Genomic DNA, 16,951 nt, shown 5'->3' on the forward strand with positions numbered 1-16,951 from the left:
AATTTAGGGGCATCGGCAACGGAGTCACTGGCAAGGTCAAGCAAGCCTGCTACTGGTGGGGGCCCTCCATAAAGGATTTCGTATGGTGTCAGCCCGCAATGAGAGGGCGTGTTTCGGACCCGGAACAACACCATAGGGAGGAGTTGGACCCAGTCTTTAACACCAGTCTCCAACGCTAATTTGGTCAAGGTCTCTTTAATTGTTCTGTTCATTCTTTCTACCTGTCCTGAACTTTGGGGTCTATAGGCACAGTGCAATTTCCAATTTATGCCTAATGCTTTGGCCACCAACTGACTTACCTGGGAGACAAACGCTGGGCCGTTGTCGGACCCGATTACCTTAGGCAAGCCGAACTGGGGGAAGATCTCCTCTATGATCTTCTTGACGACCACCCGGGCGGTTTCCCGTTTTGTGGGGAATGCCTCAGTCCATCCGGAGAAGGTGTCTACAAAAACTAGAAGATACTTATTCCCATAACTGCCCGGCCTTATCTCAGTGAAATCGACCTCCCAGTTGATCCCTGGTCGGTCTCCTCTTAACCTAGCTCCCTCCGGGAGCTTGAGGTGTCTGGCATTTACCTTGGCACACGGAACACAGGATTCAGTCACCTGCTGGACTAAAGAGTCAAGTCGTCTTTGACCCAGTGTCCTTTTTCTTTACAATAGGCACATTGATCTCTTTCCACCCGAGGCTTTCGCTTGTCTCCCAAGTCCCTATTCTGTCCTGGTCTACTCCTTTCTGTATCCTGCACTATGGTGGCCAAAATTCTACTAAGCTCTCGATTATGTCTTTTGTCTCTTTTGTCTTCCCTTTCCTCCTGCTCCTTGCGGATCCTTTCCTCCTTCTCCTCTCGGGTCTCCCTTTTGTTGTAAATCTTTTCTGCCTCCTTCATTAAATCTTGTATAGTATACCCCTGAAGCCCCTCTAGCCGCTGCAATTTATTGCGGATGTCCGGCGCTGACTGTCCTATAAAGGACATGATTACATCTCCCTGCCGGTCCTCTGCCAGGGGGTCAAACGGGGTGTACATACGGTAGGCTTCCATTAATCTTTCTAGGAAGCCTGCCGGCGTTTCCTCAGCCCCCTGTACTACTGCACGTACCTTGGCCAAATTGGTGGGGCGCTTTCCAGCCCCTCTGAGACCCGCAAGGAGAATCTGGCGGTAAAGACGAAGTCGCTCCCTACCAGCAACGGTGGTGTAGTCCCAATCAGGACGGGTTAAGGGTTAAGGGAAACGCCTCCTCGATTTCGTTTGGCAGTAGGGTCGGTCGGCCATCTGCTCCAGGGACGTTTTTCCGTGCCTCAAGGTAGACACGCTGCTTTTCCTCAGTAGTGAGGAGGGTCTGCAGAAGCTGCTGACAATCATCCCAGGTGGGCTGATGAGTCAATAAAATTGACTCGATCAGCCCAGTCAGAGCCTGGGGGTCCTTAGAGAAAGAGGGGTTATGGGTTTTCCAATTGTAAAGATCGGAAGCAGAAAATGGCCAGTACTGCATCTGGCCAGCCACCGAGCGAAGAGGAAAGGCCTGCGAAGTCCAGACGCTTCCCGAGCCCCCTGCCTGCCCCCGACGGAGGCGCAGGCGGCTGGAGGGCGGGGAAGGCGCTGAGACTTCTTCCCCTGCCCTCGTGGAATCAGGGGATGGTGCAGAAGGTTGCACATCCCGCTCTGGTTGTTGTGGGGGTTCCTGCGGGGGAGCAGGCTGGCCGGGAAGATAGGGTGGGGGAGAGTCAAAGAGCAGAAAGTCCTGATCAGCCGGAAGAACCGGTGGCTTGTCAGGTTTTGGATCTCGAATCTCCTTCAGAGGGTATAGGGAGGAGGTTGGCACAACCGGGATAGGAGGAGGGGGTATCGGGGAGGAAGGTATTAAAGGAGTTGGGGATGGCCGAGGAAGGGGTAACGGGGTCCGTATGGGCTCCGTCGGGAAGGAGAAGGGTTTTATCCAGGGAGGGGGGTTACGTGAAAGATCCTCCCACGTGGTAATGTAGGGCACCTGATCAGGGTGTCCATTGGATCCTGGCTGAAAGACTCGCGCCTTAATCTGTAAAATAATATCGAGGTTAAAAGTGCCGTTCCTTGGCCAGCCGACCTCGAAGGCCGGCCACTCTGAGGAACAGAATTTTGCCCATTGTTTCCTTTTAACCTCCACTGAGAGGTGGCGCGCGCGTTCTCGAACGTCCTTCCAGTGATCTAGAGTGAGACTTAAAGGGGTGGTTATTTGTTGACCCATGGGTGCAAAGATTTCAGCCCAAACAAAAAGCACAGCCAATACACAGACACATACAGTAAACAAGACAAACCGCGCGGCACCAGCTCTAGGACAAATCGACAATGCTACCTCAGATGGGAAGAGCCGCTTGGCCAGGCTTTTCCCGGGAAGGAGGGAGACTTGGTCCCTGACCTTACTCCAGACCATTCCAGGCACGTCAAACCAAGCAAAAAGAACAGCCAACAAAAACCGCGCAGCAACAGACCTACGACAAATCGAACGCTATTGCGCTATTTTTGGGAGCGGCTGCCTGACCAGCCCTCCCCGGGAAGGAGGGAGACTTGGTCTCCGACCCACCTCCAGACCACCCCGGGAGCGTCTTCCGGGGGAACGGACCGAGGGTTTCCCCTACTGGTCTCACAGACCGGAGCGTCCTCCGGGGAACGGACCAGGGGTTGCTGGGCACGCCTGCCTCCCCCACTGGTCTCACAGAGTCAGGTACTGGCCAGTCAGAACACTCAAGACGAAGAACAACAAACAGAAAACACTTAATTATACCTCCAACTGGTCCGCAGAGAATGGGTCTGAGGGTGACCTAAAATCCCCGTACGGGCCACCAAAATGTTGGACCTCTCAGTTGCAGAGATGCCCACTTGCTCGAGAGGACGCCCAAAGATCCAGACTCCAGACCAGTTGATGCAAAAAGCACGAGGTTTTTATTGAACGTTTGCGCAAACGGGCCCCCACCTCAGGCGGTGAGGAGCCCTGAGCGGCAGTTTCACACAGGTTATATAGGCAACGAATTAGCATATTCCTAATGCACATGCATAGGATTGGTCAGTTCAGAGGGACCATTAGCATATGGAATGCAGAGGTGGCACGGGATTGGCTGGTTCGGAGGGACAATTAGCATACCGGAGAGTGCTGAGGGAGAGTGCTGAGGGAGAGTGCTGAGGGAACGTGCTGAGGAGAGTGCTGAGGGAGAGTGCTGAGGGAGAGTGCTGAGGGAACGTGCTGAGGGAACGTGCTGAGGGAACGTGCTGAGGGAACGTGCTGAGGGAGAGTGCCTAGAGACTCTCTGAAGGGGAGTGGCAGCTCTGCTCTGGGCATGCCTAGAGGTTCTCTGAAGGGGATTGACTTTTCCTTCCCAGAGAACGTCCTGCCCGCTGGACTCTGGGGAACATCTAACCTCTTAAGAAGCCCCTGATATCTGCCCAGGCCTAGTTTCTTGTCCCTCTCCCCCATAAGGGTCCTTCAGAATCTGTGAATGATCAGAGCCTGTGACTCCAGGCCTCTGGCTCATAGGCAACAGTTGATGACTTAGGGAGAGAGAACTCTGACAGAGAAAATGACATGACAGACAACGTAGCAATGCCTAGTCAGCCACCCCCCAAATATCTGTGGGATGAACTTAGATGACCTCAGGGAAATAGCCCATGTGAGGTTATCCCATCTGTAACCAGTGAGAATCCCTACATTTTTGGCAGTACACGGGTGCCCCAGGCTCTCAGGGCAGCCGCTAGACCCCATCCCACCCGCATATTTGCCGTTAATGTTGGAGTAGATGCAATATTCAGGCCCTGGATTCCAGCACCCATAGAAAGGCTTCTGCTAACCAAGGGCCAAGGATATGCTTGTGTCTTTCCAGAGAATGCAGGACAGCCCATTTGGGTACCAGCCAGAAATATCAAGCCTGCAACTGACAGTCAACCAGAACCAGCTGAACAAGACTGAGAGTCTGCCTTGTTAGCAGACGCACCTGCCCTATCATCCTACCCTGAGAAACTGCCCATAGCCACATTCGTTACTGTTTTATACTCTACTAGCTCCGGTCAGCCACTCATACGGCCCACAGGCTGTGTGTGGTCATGCTATTCCTGATTACCATTGTTCCTCATTCCTACCCCTATCTGAGCAAGCACTCCTGTGGTCTCCTGTTTTGAGCACTGGTTAGCCAACGACGTGTAAGATCCCCTGGGGGACAACCTAAGACAGGCACAGCTGTGTACGGAGACCACATGGAAACGGGGTCAACAATGGTATGGCCAAGAATCATGCCTCCCGTTGCTCAAAAATAAACGAAAAGGGGGAAATGTGGTAGAATGAGAAGGCCATGCCAAGATGGCTGCTGGCAAGGGAGTGTCAGTTACTCAGGAGTGGCTTTGGAAACCCCCTGAGAAACCACCTGGCAACAGAGCCTGCCTGGTAACAGGCTGTGATTGGATGGCTTTGGAAACCACATGGCAACAGAGCCTGCTTGGCAACAGGCTGTGATTGGATGGCTTCGGATACTGCCTGGCAACAGGCTGTGATTGGTTAGGGCATAAACCACCCCTTGACTGGATAGGCTGCTTTGGCTATTTAAGCTGCTGTACCAACTGGAATAAACGAGTCTGTGGGCTGCTCACCTCTGGCCCGCATTCACCCTGCTCCTGGGGTCTGTGTGGTAACTGCGTGCCTCTTGCCCCCACCATGCTCCTCCTCTCAGAAACGAATTCACAGCAACACGCCCCGACTTGTTTTCTAAGTGTCAGAATATATTAGGAATCTCAGTCCTTCTTTATTCTAGATGCACCCTCTCCTGATATTTTCTTATTTGTGCATTGATATTAAGTATCACTTATATCCTCTCGATTCCCAATTCTGCAGCTCTCACTACCCCTCTCTCCCACAGACTTGTACATCCAGATTTATGCTTCACATTTCTGTCTGGCCTACTAAAATGCATTTGTAAAAACCTTTTTCTGAGTCAGATGAATCAAACTCCTTGATTCCTATGTACCTCCTATACCCGATGTCTAATCCCTAAAGAAGAGCTGCTATTACCTCAAAAATATATCCCAAATTGAACCATTTACCATCATCTCCAAGGTTTAAATGTGCTGTCTGCCCCTTGGATAACATAGCAGCCCCTTAACTGCTTTCCTTTCTACTTTTGTCCCAGTAGCTTAATTTTTGTTTGATGGCCAAAATGATCATCTAAAGCATAAATCAAATCATATCACGCCTCTATGATTAAAATCCTCTGTTGATTCTCCAGAGTCATTTTAATGAAAACCATTAAAATGAAACCCAAACTTGTTATAATCTGCAAGACATTGTGTACTCTGACCTCTGCCTGTTTTTTAACTACATTTCTCCTTCATCCACTTATAACAATACATTAATCTCATTCCTCTTTAAAATTCAGCTTTTGTAATTATTACTTGCCCTTCTTGAACTATCTTTTTTGAGATCTTTGTATGGCTCCCATCTCTACCTATTCTTACAAGTTTTTGGTCATCTGTCTTCTGTGATCACCATTGCTAAGTAATGTGTCCCCTACCCTCTCTGCCCTATTTTATTTTCAGCATACTCAACACTAACTGGAATGTTTTATTCATATATTCACCCTCTGGCTACCCACTCTGAAATGTATGTTCTTAAAGATGAGGACTTTGGGGCCAGTGTTGTGATCCTGGTATCCCATATAAGGTACTGGTTCAAGTCCTGGATGTTTCACTTCTAGTCCAGCTCCCTGCTAACGCACCTGGGAAAACAGCAGAGGAAACTCAAGTGCTTGGGCCCCTGCATCCACGTAGGAGACCCAGATGAGCCCAGGCCATTGCAGTCATTTGGAGAGTGAACCAGAGATGGAAGATAGCGCTGTTTCTCCCTGTGTCTCTGACTGCCTTTCAAATAAATCTTAAAAAACAAGAACTTCATATGTTTTGTTCTATACTGTGTGCCTAAAGTAGGTTCTCCGTGTAAGCCAGCCATTAAATATTTTTTGGATGAATTATTCATATTTTAAAAGTATGTCTGGATAGAAGTTAATTACAGAGAAGCATATTTATGAATTTTTTTTTTTTTTGACAGGCAGAGTGGACAGTGAGAGAGAGAGACAGAGAGAAAGGTCTTCCTTTGCCGTTGGTTCACCCTCCAATGGCCGCCGCGGCCGGCGCGCTGCAGCCGGCGCACCACACTGATCCGATGGCAGGAGCCAGGTGCTTCTCCTGGTCTCCCATGGGGTGCAGGGCCCAAGCACCTGGGCCATCCTCCACTGCATTCCCTGGCCACAGCAGAGAGCTGGCCTGGAAGAGGGGCAACCGGGACAGAATCCGGTGCCCCTACCGGGACTAGAACCCGGTGTGCCGGCGCCGCAAGGCGGAGGATTAGCCTAGTGAGCCGCAGCGCCGGCATATTTATGAATTTAACTCCTCTGAATATTCAGTTCTATGATGATGAGATAAGAGAATCTAGAATTAATAATTTCTATGAACTGTGTTTGTTCCGTACACGTTTTCTATCTGTTAAAGTTGTTTTTTATTTAAAATTTTCTTTAACCTTTTAAGAATTTGCTGGATGATGTGGAAGAGTTTCATGAACGTGCTCAGGAGGCCATGATGGATGAAACCCCAGATTCTTCTAAACTCCAGATGTTGATAGACATGGGCTCCAGCCTCTACGTGGAGCTACCTGAATTACCCCGACTGAAGCAAGAACTACAACAGGCTCGGTGGTTGGATGAAGTAAGACTGACCCTGTCAGATCCACAACAAGTCACTTTGGATGTAATGAAGAAACTGATTGACTCTGGGGTGGGGTTGGCACCCCACCATGCTGTGGAGAAAGCAATGGCTGAACTACAGGAGCTCCTTACAGTCTCTGAACGATGGGAGGAAAAGGCTAAGGTCTGCCTACAGGCAAGGTGAACACATATTTTGGTGACTGTTGCTCTTTAATAACTAAGTCAGAAGGTAGGATTAGAAGGAAGAACATAAGGACCTATTTCATTAAATGTGTAATTAAATGTTTTATATTTTCCTGATCAGTTACTAGGCTATCAAATGGTACTTCACGTAGGCTATTTCAAACGTGTGTAAACTGTTTAGAGTACTTTGCTAAATACTTCCAGTGATACCACGTTGTATATTGTTTAGAGCCTACAGGTTTAGTTAAAACCTAAGAATTGTAAAGCTTATTGAAGCATTTAATTAATGGTGACTAAGGAGTATAGAAAAATGTTAATAGGAATTCAGAGGAGGAGAGAGAATGTTGAGGTTGTATGTTCAGTTGAGAAAGTTGAGAGAAAAGTAAAAACTAAGGCAAAGCCTGAAGAATTGCGTAGTAGGATTGAAATGGGAGGAAGAGGTAAGAGAAACATCGTAAGCTAGGTTTAAGGAATGTGTTGGATGTGTTCAGCTGAGAGACGTGCTTTACTAGAGTAGAGTGTCATACAGGCCATGGCGGGGAATAACTATCAGGCATGAGGACGCTAAGCAGTTGCCCTTGCCCTTGCCTCAGCGTTAGCAGCCCCAGTGAACTTGCTACTATTTAAGTCAAGTGTTCATTGTGTTTGACAGCCTGCCAGCTAGTTTAACTGGTAACTGGTGTTCCTTCTGAAAGCCTTTCTCTAGCAGCTCAGATTAGTATTTGTATAATTTCGGTTGTGAGGATGAGGAAACTTGGGTGCGAGATCACATAATTATTCGGTGGCACAGCTGACATTTAAAGCCTCTTCCACTTCAATCCAAAATCTCTATGTACTTTACTATGCCAGCCAGTTACTTTGGATGCATTTGATTAGAAAAGCTTAAGATGTTTCAATTAACAAAGCCCTGCTTGGTTGAGAGAAGCCTCTTGTAAAAACTGAGTATTTTGATCTCCAAATTCTGTGTAGAATACATACTAAAATTTATTCATAGCTTTTCTTGTCTGAACTATTCAAATTCACTCTGTCTTCAGAGTCTTGATATGTTAAAGGAGGTAGGAGTAAAGCTGAAGAACTTTTGGATTGTGAAACTATGATTTGGCATACCTAATACAATTGATAATAGCTTCCTAGAGAAAACTTTGTTGGTAGTACTATGTGAAAACCTTTTCCCTGTCTTCTACAGTTAATCAGTTACCAAAGTCTGATGAATTTGCCTCCAAAATGTCTGTCTTGTCTTTCAGTCCCATTGTTGCTGACCTCTAGTTGTAGGCCTCTTAGTTTGCTCTTTATCCTTTGCAGTTTGTTAAGTACTAATGGAGTAGCTACTGTGTGCCAGACACTGCTTCTAAGTTCTGGAGAGATGAGAGTTTACATTCTAGTGGGAGAGAGATGAATATATGAGTGAATTTCAGATAACTAGCGTGATGAAGAAAATAAAATTGGTAAAGAAATACAGGGTGATATGATTACTGGGAAGTAGAATCTTCCCTTCTCTGACCTCTGTTGGAACTGTTTGAGACACATCCTCAATATTCTTCATTTCTTAATATTGATTGCCAACCAGTTACCATTCTTTTCTTGGTATCTTCATCCTGTTCCTTTGGTTATCTTTCTCTGTCTCTTAAACAGTGACTTTTCTTTCTTTCTTTACCTTACGTTAAAAAAAAAAAAAGAAAAAAAGAAAAAAAAAAAAACAATGACTTTCCTTAAGATTCTGACCTAAACCTCTTTCTCTTCTCTCTCTGTATAGTCTCCCTGGAAATTTCGTCTGATTTCTTGGCTTCATCTATAATATGCATTTCTTTCATAATTACACTTGCCTGTTGGATAATTCCAGTGGGTGTCCCAGAGATACCTCAGATTCCTCGTGTCCAGATTGGGCTTGTTAACTCCTTCCCCCTACCCTTTTCCTTTGTTTTTCCTGTGAATTATGCTGTCTTTCACTGATTTGAACAAGTAGTTAACTTGTTAGTGGTTAACTTCAATCGCTTTCTTCTATTTCATCACAGATTTACTCATGTAGATTGTATTTCCTCAGTCTTTCTTACTTTGATTCTTTTTTTTTATGCACTTGTTTGCAAATGGATTTATTTCCTCTTTTTTTTTTTTTTTTTAAGTTGTACTTACTTATTTGAAAGGCAGAGAGAGAGAGATCTTCCATCTGCTGGCTGCAACACCTGGGGTTGGGCTAGGCTGAAGCCAGGAGTCTGGAATTCCATCCAGTGTCCCACATGGGTGACAGGGTCCCAAGTAGTTGGGCCATCTTTCACAGCTTTCCCGGGAGCATTATGAATCAGAAGGAGAGTGGCTGGGAACCAAATTGATACTCCAGTATGGGATGCTGGCCTTGCAGGCAGTGATTTAACCTACTACTGCACCACAATGCCAGTCCCTCATCTTCTTTCTGCGCTAGGTTTTCACTGGGTATAGAATTCTAGGTTAATAATTACTTTGTCTCAGTACTTTGAATGTATTATTCTGTCCCATGTTTTTTTCTTTTCAGTCCAGAGGTCTTTTATTTAAAAAAAATTTTTTTTAAAGATTTATTTGAGGGGGCGGTACTGTGGTGTAGCGGGTAAAGCTGCTGCCTGCAGTGCCAGCATCCCGTATGGACGTGGGTTTGAGACCCAGCTGCTCCATTTCTGATCCAGCTCTCTGCTATGGCCTGGGAAAGCAGTAGAGGATGGCCCAAGCAGTTGGGTCCCTAAACCTGCACAGGAGAACCAGAAGAAGCTCCTGGCTTCTGGCTCCTGGTTTTGGATCGGCACAGCTCTGGCTGTTGTGGCCAACTGAGGAGTGAACCAGCAGATGGAAGACCTCTCTCTCTCTCTGTGTAACTCTGACTTTCAAATAAATAAATAGCCAATACTGGGGCAGGCCGTATCCAGGAGCCAGGAACTTCTTTCAGATCTCCCACATGGGTGGCAGGGGCCCAAGCAGTTGGACCATCTTCTGCTACTTTTCCTAGACCAATAGCAGAGAGCTGGATTGGAAGTAGAGCAGCCAGGACTTGAAGTGATGCCCATATAGGATGCCAGGGTTGCGGGTGGAGGCATTATCTGCTGTGGCACAACGCCAGCCTCCCAAGTCCTACTTCTTCTTCTTCTTCTTTTTTTTTTTTTTAAACAGGCAGAGTGGATAGTGAGAGAGAGACAGAAAGAAAGGTCTTCCTTTTTGCCGTTGGCTCACCCTCCAATGGCTGCTGCAGCCGGCGCATTGAGCTGATCTGAAGCCAGGAGCCAGGTGCTTCTCCTGGTTTCCCATGCGGGTGCAGGGCCCAAAGACTTGGGCCATCCTCCACTGCCTTCCTGGGCCATAGCAGAGAGCTGGCCTGGAAGAGGGGCAACCGGGATAGAATCCGGTGCCCCAACCGGGACTAGAAGCCCGGTGTGCCGGCGCTGCAAGGCGGAGGATTAGCCTGTTGAGCCACGGTGCCGGCCAAGTCCTACTTCTTAAATAAATTTTTTTTCTCTTTTCTTTGAAAGGCAGAGAGATTAGAGAGAGCTTTCATTTGCTGGTTCATTTCCCAAATGCCTGCAACAGTGAGGGCTGAGCCAATCTGAAGCCAGGAGCCAGGAACTCAATTCCATTCTCCCACATTGGTGGCAGGGACCCAGTCACTTTGGCTGTTACCTACATCCTTCCAGGGTACACAGTAGCAGAAAGCTGGAATTAGAAGTGAAGTTGGGATTCAAATCCAGGCACTCTGATAGAGGATGCATGTGTCCCAAGCACTGTCCTAAGTGCTGTGCCAAACTCCTGCCACAGAAACATACTTTCTTAAGGCTTAGCTTAAAGCTCTTCTGAACTCTTCTAAACATTATTAATTACTCCCTCCCATTGTAATTTGGTCTTGTTCCCAGTACAAGTAAAATTCTTATCTGTATTCTGATTAATTGAGGACAGGACTGATGTTTTTATTTATCTTTGTGTATTATTAAATGTAGTAGAATTAAATTTACATGGTCAACATTGTTGGATTTCTAGTCTATTGCTTTATTTCTTGTTATCAAACATACTGTCTCTGACAACTTCAGATATTATAGAGAGCTAGAGTAGAGACAGTCTACTGTATGGTGAAAGGAATATTCTTTTTTGGTTTATATTTATTTGAGAGGGAAAGAGAAAGAGCACATGTGTGCTTCTACCTGCTAGTTCCCTTTCCATGAGGTGATAATGGCCAGGACGGGGCTGGAGTAAGATGGGAGCTGGATCTGAATTCAGGTCTTCTAATGGGGGTGACAGGGACCCAGTTACTTGAGAGCCATCACCTGCTGTTTCCCAGGCAGGGTGTACATTAGCAGGAAGCTGGAACAGACAGTGGCACCAAGACTCAAACCGAGGTACTTTGACACAGGATACTCAACCACTGTGCCAAATGCCCACCCCGTAAAATGCTGTTTAAGTGTTGGTAGCAGTCGGACTTTTCATAAATTCTACCCTGTTTTTATTTTTCTTTAGACCGCGGCACAGTGTGGCAAGCTTAGAGAGCATTGTGAATGAAGCCAAGAACATTCCAGCCTTTCTACCCAATGTATTGTCCCTGAAAGAAGCCTTACAGAAGGCTCGAGATTGGACAGCTAAAGTGGAAGCTCTTCAGGTGAGGAGACCTTTAGATCACTGTACCCACAGGCGATACCTGTTTTACACATGAATCCTTTTTTTTCTTTAAAGATTTATTTATTTATTTGAAAGTCTGAGTTACACACAGAGAGAAGAGGCAGAGAGAGAGAGGTCTTTCATATGCTGGTTCACTCCCCAATTGGCTGCAGTGGCTGGGGCGATGCCACAGTGCTGGCCCCATACACGAATCCTTTAAACCTTCAATTCTTTAGAATAATTGTAATAAAATAATTATAATACTTATAATTCACTTATTCCATTCTAATTTTATAATTCAAAACAAATATTACCTACTTAACTGCTCATTTTTATTGGCTTCCTCATAAGAAAGTGATGGAATTAGTTTTTTAATCTTGGCCATAGGGGGTTTATTATCTGTATTCTTTGAATCTCTTTCCTTGTGCACAAATTACCTTTACAATTAAGAGGCAGAAAAATAAAATGAAATTAACATTTACTGAGCACTACAGTACGCTTGGTACTGTTCTATGTTTTTAGGAGCAGGAATGTTGTGAGGGAATGAGTACAAAGGACTCTGGCCTTCAAAATAGCGCATTTGCTAGGTGGAGATTCCAGACAATGAAACAAGTGCTAGATAGAGGTGAAGTTTGCTTGAATTATAAAAACCGTACAGCAGTATTTGCAGTATTGGGTTTATGAATACTGTTTTTTATTTTTAACTTTTATTAATATGAAGAAAACAGATTTCATGTATTTCATAGGTACAGTTCTAAGAAGATAACCATTCTTCCCTCCCTCTCTCAACTCCTCTCAATTCCCCCAGAATCCTCTTAATTGTGGAACTATTCGCAAAGACAATAACTTTTTCCTCCTGTCTGATAATACTTAATAGGCTGTTTAATTAATTTTTTTTTTTGCTAAGATTTATTTTATTTATTTGAAAGACAGTTACAGAGAGAGGTAGAGACAGAGAGAGAAGTCGTCTATCTGCTGGTTCACTCCCCAGATGGCCGCAACGGCCGGAGCTGCACCGATCTGAAGCCAGGAGCCAGGTGCTTCCCCCGGGTGTCCCACATGGGTGCATGGGCCCAAGGACTTGGGCCATCTTCTGCTGCTTTACCAGGCCACAGCAGAGAGCTGGATTGGAAGAGGAGCAGCCAGGACTAGAACTGGTGCCTATATGGGATGCCAGCGCTTCAGGCCAGGGCTTTAGCCCACAGCACCACAGCGCTGGCCCCAGGCTGTTTAATTATGATCGAAGGACTTGTCTACTGGTCTTAGTAGGTTTAGAAAATTGTTTTGTGTTTCCTTTGTAATTTTGAAGGACTGTTTTTCTTTCAGGCCTGTCCTGCCAGTGGGAGCACTAACTGTGGGCTCTAAGCAAGTGGACAGGTTCAGTTGATAGGCAGTCTTTAAGATACATGGCATGGAAGCAGGCTGTGGGTATGCTTAGCCACAAGGTGTTTTGTATCAAATGGATATAGTTGGGCACTAGGGAGAATAGTACTAAATAGGATAGTTCTTGACTGTATATATATGGAACCTTTTTTCTGTTACATTTACCTATCCTTATCTTGGTACTGTGGTGATTTAATTATGTCATTTTATAATATTTCAAAGGACTAGAACCTCTTCATTTTTTAAAAAATTCAGGCCTGCGCCGCAGCTCAATAGGCTAATCCTCTGCCTGCGGTGTCGGCACACCGGGTTCTAGTCCCGGTCGGGGCACCAGATTCTTTTCCGGTTGCCCCTCTTCTAGGCCAGCTCTCTACTGTGGCCCGGGAGTGCAGTGGAGGATGGCCCAAGTCCTTGGGCCCTGCACCCACATGGGAGTTCAGGAGAAACACCTGGTTCCTGCCTTTGGATCAGCGCGGTGCGCTGGCCACAGCGCACCGGCCGCAGCGGCCATTGGAGGGTGAACCAAGGGCAAAGGAAGACCTTTCTCTCTGTCTCTCTCTCTCACTGTCCACTCTGCCTGTCAAAAAAAAAAAATTCATAAATTTCTTGCCTGTTTACTTTCCCACATGCTTCCATATCTCTTTTATTTTTATTTTTTGACAGGCAGAGCTAGACAGTGAGGGAGAGAGAGAGAGAAAGGTCTTTTTCCATTGGTTCACCCCACAAATGGCTGCCACGGCCGGTGCGTTGCGCCAATCTGAAGCCAGGAGCCAGGTGCTTCCTCCTGGTCTCCCGTGCGAGTGCAGGGCCCAAGCATTCGGGCCATCCTCCTCTGCACTCTCAGGCCACAGCAGAGAGCTGGACTGGAAGAGGAGCAACCGGGACAGAATCCGGCACCCCAACCTGGACTAGAACCCGGGGTGCCGGCGCCGCAGGTGGAGGATTAGCCAAGTGAGCCGCGGCGCCAGCCAGCAGTATCTCTTTCAAAATCAGTTATAGGCAAATGTACATGGGAAATAATCTTTTGCTGGAAAGCAATTTAAAAGTTCTAAAAACAATAATAAGTTCATTACATGGAAATACTGAAACATTATGAACTCAGAAAATATTAACTCTTATCTCTTTATATAACATATAGTGAAGGTGGTTACAGAACTAAAATACTGCTTTTAGTTCTGTGCCATAGAAAAGCAATTCAATTTGTCAGTAATGTTACCGTGAATTTCCCCACTATAGGAAAGATGATTCCATTGTCATATATGATATATATATATATATATATATATATATATATTTAAAGATTTATTTATTTATTTGAGAGGCAGAGTTACAGAGAGGCAGAGGCAGAGAGAGGTCTTCCATCTGCTGGTTCACTTCCCAGATGGCCACAACAGCTGGAGCTGTGCTGACCTAAAACCTAGAGTCAGGAGCTGCTTCTAGGTCTCCTATGCAGGTACAGGGGCCAAAGCACCAGGGCTGTCTTCCACTGCTTTCCTCGTCATAAGCAGAGAGCTGGATTGGAAGAGGAGCAACCAGGTCATGAACCGGCACCCATATAGGATGCCAGCGCTGCAGGTGGAAGCTTAGCCTGCTACACCATAGCAGCCCCCATAAATGATATTAAATACTTTTTAAAAAGATTTATTTATTTATTTGAAAATCAGTTACACAGAGAGAGGAGAGGCAGAGAGAGAGGTCTTCCATCTGCTGGTTCACTCCCCAATTGGCTGCAATGGCTGGAACTGTGCTGATCTGAAGCCAGGAGCTTCTTCTAGGTCTCCCACTAAGGTGCAGGGGCCCAAGGACTTGGGCCATCTTCTGCTGCTTTCCTAGGCCATAGCAGAGAGCTGGATCAGAAGTGGAGCAGCTGGGACTTGTACTGGTGCCCATGTGGAATGCCGGCACTGCAGGCAGCGGCTTTACCCACTGCGCCACAGCACCGGCCCTCTAAACACTTATTTTTATTGCCTCATTCCTAATTGCATTTAAGTTTGTCCTTCAGATTGTCCTTTGTACTGCTTTTTATATCTTACTGATTTTCTTATAAACTAATAAATCTTTGATAACTTGCTCATTAAAGAAATGAATTATTACAAACTTTTTAAGGCAGAGCAATGAGAGGTTGTATTAATTCAAGAGATGCAATTAGTTTTGGCCGGCGCCGTGGCTTAACAGGCTGATCCTCCGCCTTGCGGCGCCGGCACACCGGGTTCTAGTCCCGGTTGGGGCACCGGATTCTATCCTGGTTGCTCCTCTTCCAGGCCAGCTCTCAGCTATGGCCTGGGAAGGCAGTGGAGGATGGCCCAAGTCTTTGGGCCCTGCACCCATATGGGAGACCAGGAAAAAGCACCTGGCTCCTGGCTTCGGATCAGCACGATGCGCCAGCCGCAGCGGCCATTGGAGGGTGAACCAACGGCAAAAAGGAAGACCTTTCTCTCTGTCTCTCTCTCACTATCCACTCTGCCTGTCAAAAATTAAAAAAAAAATAAATAAATAAATAAAAAATAAAAAGAGATGCAATTAGTTTTAAAGAATAATATTTAATAAAACAGCTAATTTTAAAATTTTTGTCTTACAAAGACTCCATAAGAGGACTCATTTGTGTGAGAATCTGCTTTTGTTTTTCAGAGTGGCAGCAACTATGCTTACTTGGAACAACTTGAGAGTTTGTCTGCTAAAGGACGCCCTATCCCTGTGCGTCTTGATGCGCTGCCCCAGGTGGAATCACAGGTTGCAGCAGCACGGGCTTGGAGAGAGCGAACTGGGCGGACCTTTCTGAAGAAGAATTCGAGCCATACATTGTTACAGGTACTTCAACACTCCTCAGCAGTTGATACCACTATGTAGACAGTGAAGGTTATTTTCAGTTTCTTTCTTTCACAAGTGATTTCTCTTATGCGATATCACACACTAACCTGAAATCTGGAGCCTTGGGAAGACTCATTTCTGATTAATCTTGTGCTATGTACAGTAGAAGCAGTCGGCCTGGATTTTATCTCTGTTATTGTTCTCTGTCACTGAAAGATCTTCCTTCTCAGAAATACAATTTTAAATATTCAGTAGCCTTTTTGTCTTGAGCAGTTGGACATAGTAGTTAGCAGCATAGGCTTTGGAATAAAATTGTTTTAGGTTTGAAGGCCTGGTTTTTTAATTGTAACCCTGTGTCCTTAGACAAGTTGTTTCCTTTATGAGTCTCCAATTCTCATGTTTGTAAAATGTGAGTCATAATACCTATTGAACAGGTTATGGTGAAGATTGAATCAGGTAATGTGTATAAAATCCTTAAGAAAAGTGCCTATGACTTGATGAGTGGACAGTAAATGGTTCTTTTTACTATTTACATTTTCAAGATTCCTTTGAAAACCAGAGCTCAAGCTCATATATTTTTGTAGGTGCTAAGTCCCCGGACTGACATTGGTATATATGGAAGTGGTAAAAATAGAAGGAAAAAAGTGAAAGAACTAATAGAAAAAGAAAAAGAAAAGGATCTGGACCTTGAGCCTTTGAGTGATCTGGAGGAAGGATTGGAGGAAACCAGAGACACAGCTGTGGTGGTAAGAAATGATGTAATGTATCCTGAGTTTACCTTGTGACTATAGAAATCTGTGAAAATACTGTCAAATCTCAGGTGCTTTTAAAGATGTCTCCTTTCTTTTAGCTTTCAACAGTATAGTGAGTATGCAATAAAATGTTAGTAGCTGATGATAATTATGCTTTTTTGATGGCTAAGAAGAATGTGTTAAGTTTATTAGGAACCTGAGGAAGTCTACAGTGAAAATAGAATTTGGGGCAATGCATAATAATAATAGAGAATTGTGTATACCAGCCAACTTGATAAGACTCTTTCTGCCTACAAATCATCCCGTTTTGATGCCAATGAAAATCATCTCTTGTTACAGCGTAGCCTGATAGTAAGTCAATATTTCCACACAAGTGGGACTGGAAATTATTTTGAAATTGTTTTAAAGCTACTAGTGGTTTACTTCAAAAAAAATATATATTTTTAAAAATTTATTTGAGAGGCAGAGAGAGAGGGCAAGAGAGAGAGATTGAGAGAGGTTGAAAT

At 45.4% G+C, this 16,951-nt stretch overlaps 1 protein-coding gene across 2 annotated transcripts in view; it reads left to right on the plus strand.

The window, feature by feature from the left end:
- Positions 1–16,951, plus strand: part of KDM5A (lysine demethylase 5A) — a 99,002-nt gene that overhangs the window by 59,812 nt on the left and 22,239 nt on the right. The window contains exons 19-22 of one of the 2 annotated variants that reach the window (XM_062194635.1): positions 6,542–6,897; positions 11,365–11,503; positions 15,514–15,693; positions 16,278–16,451. In XM_062194635.1, coding sequence (XP_062050619.1) covers positions 6,542–6,897; positions 11,365–11,503; positions 15,514–15,693; positions 16,278–16,451 — 849 coding nt within the window. The remainder of the gene's footprint in view (positions 1–6,541; positions 6,898–11,364; positions 11,504–15,513; positions 15,694–16,277; positions 16,452–16,951) is intronic. The other variant, XM_062194636.1, reaches the window with a different exon arrangement.

The sequence above is a fragment of the Lepus europaeus genome, chromosome 6 (genome assembly GCF_033115175.1).
Source record: "Lepus europaeus isolate LE1 chromosome 6, mLepTim1.pri, whole genome shotgun sequence".
NCBI lineage: Eukaryota > Metazoa > Chordata > Mammalia > Lagomorpha > Leporidae > Lepus > Lepus europaeus.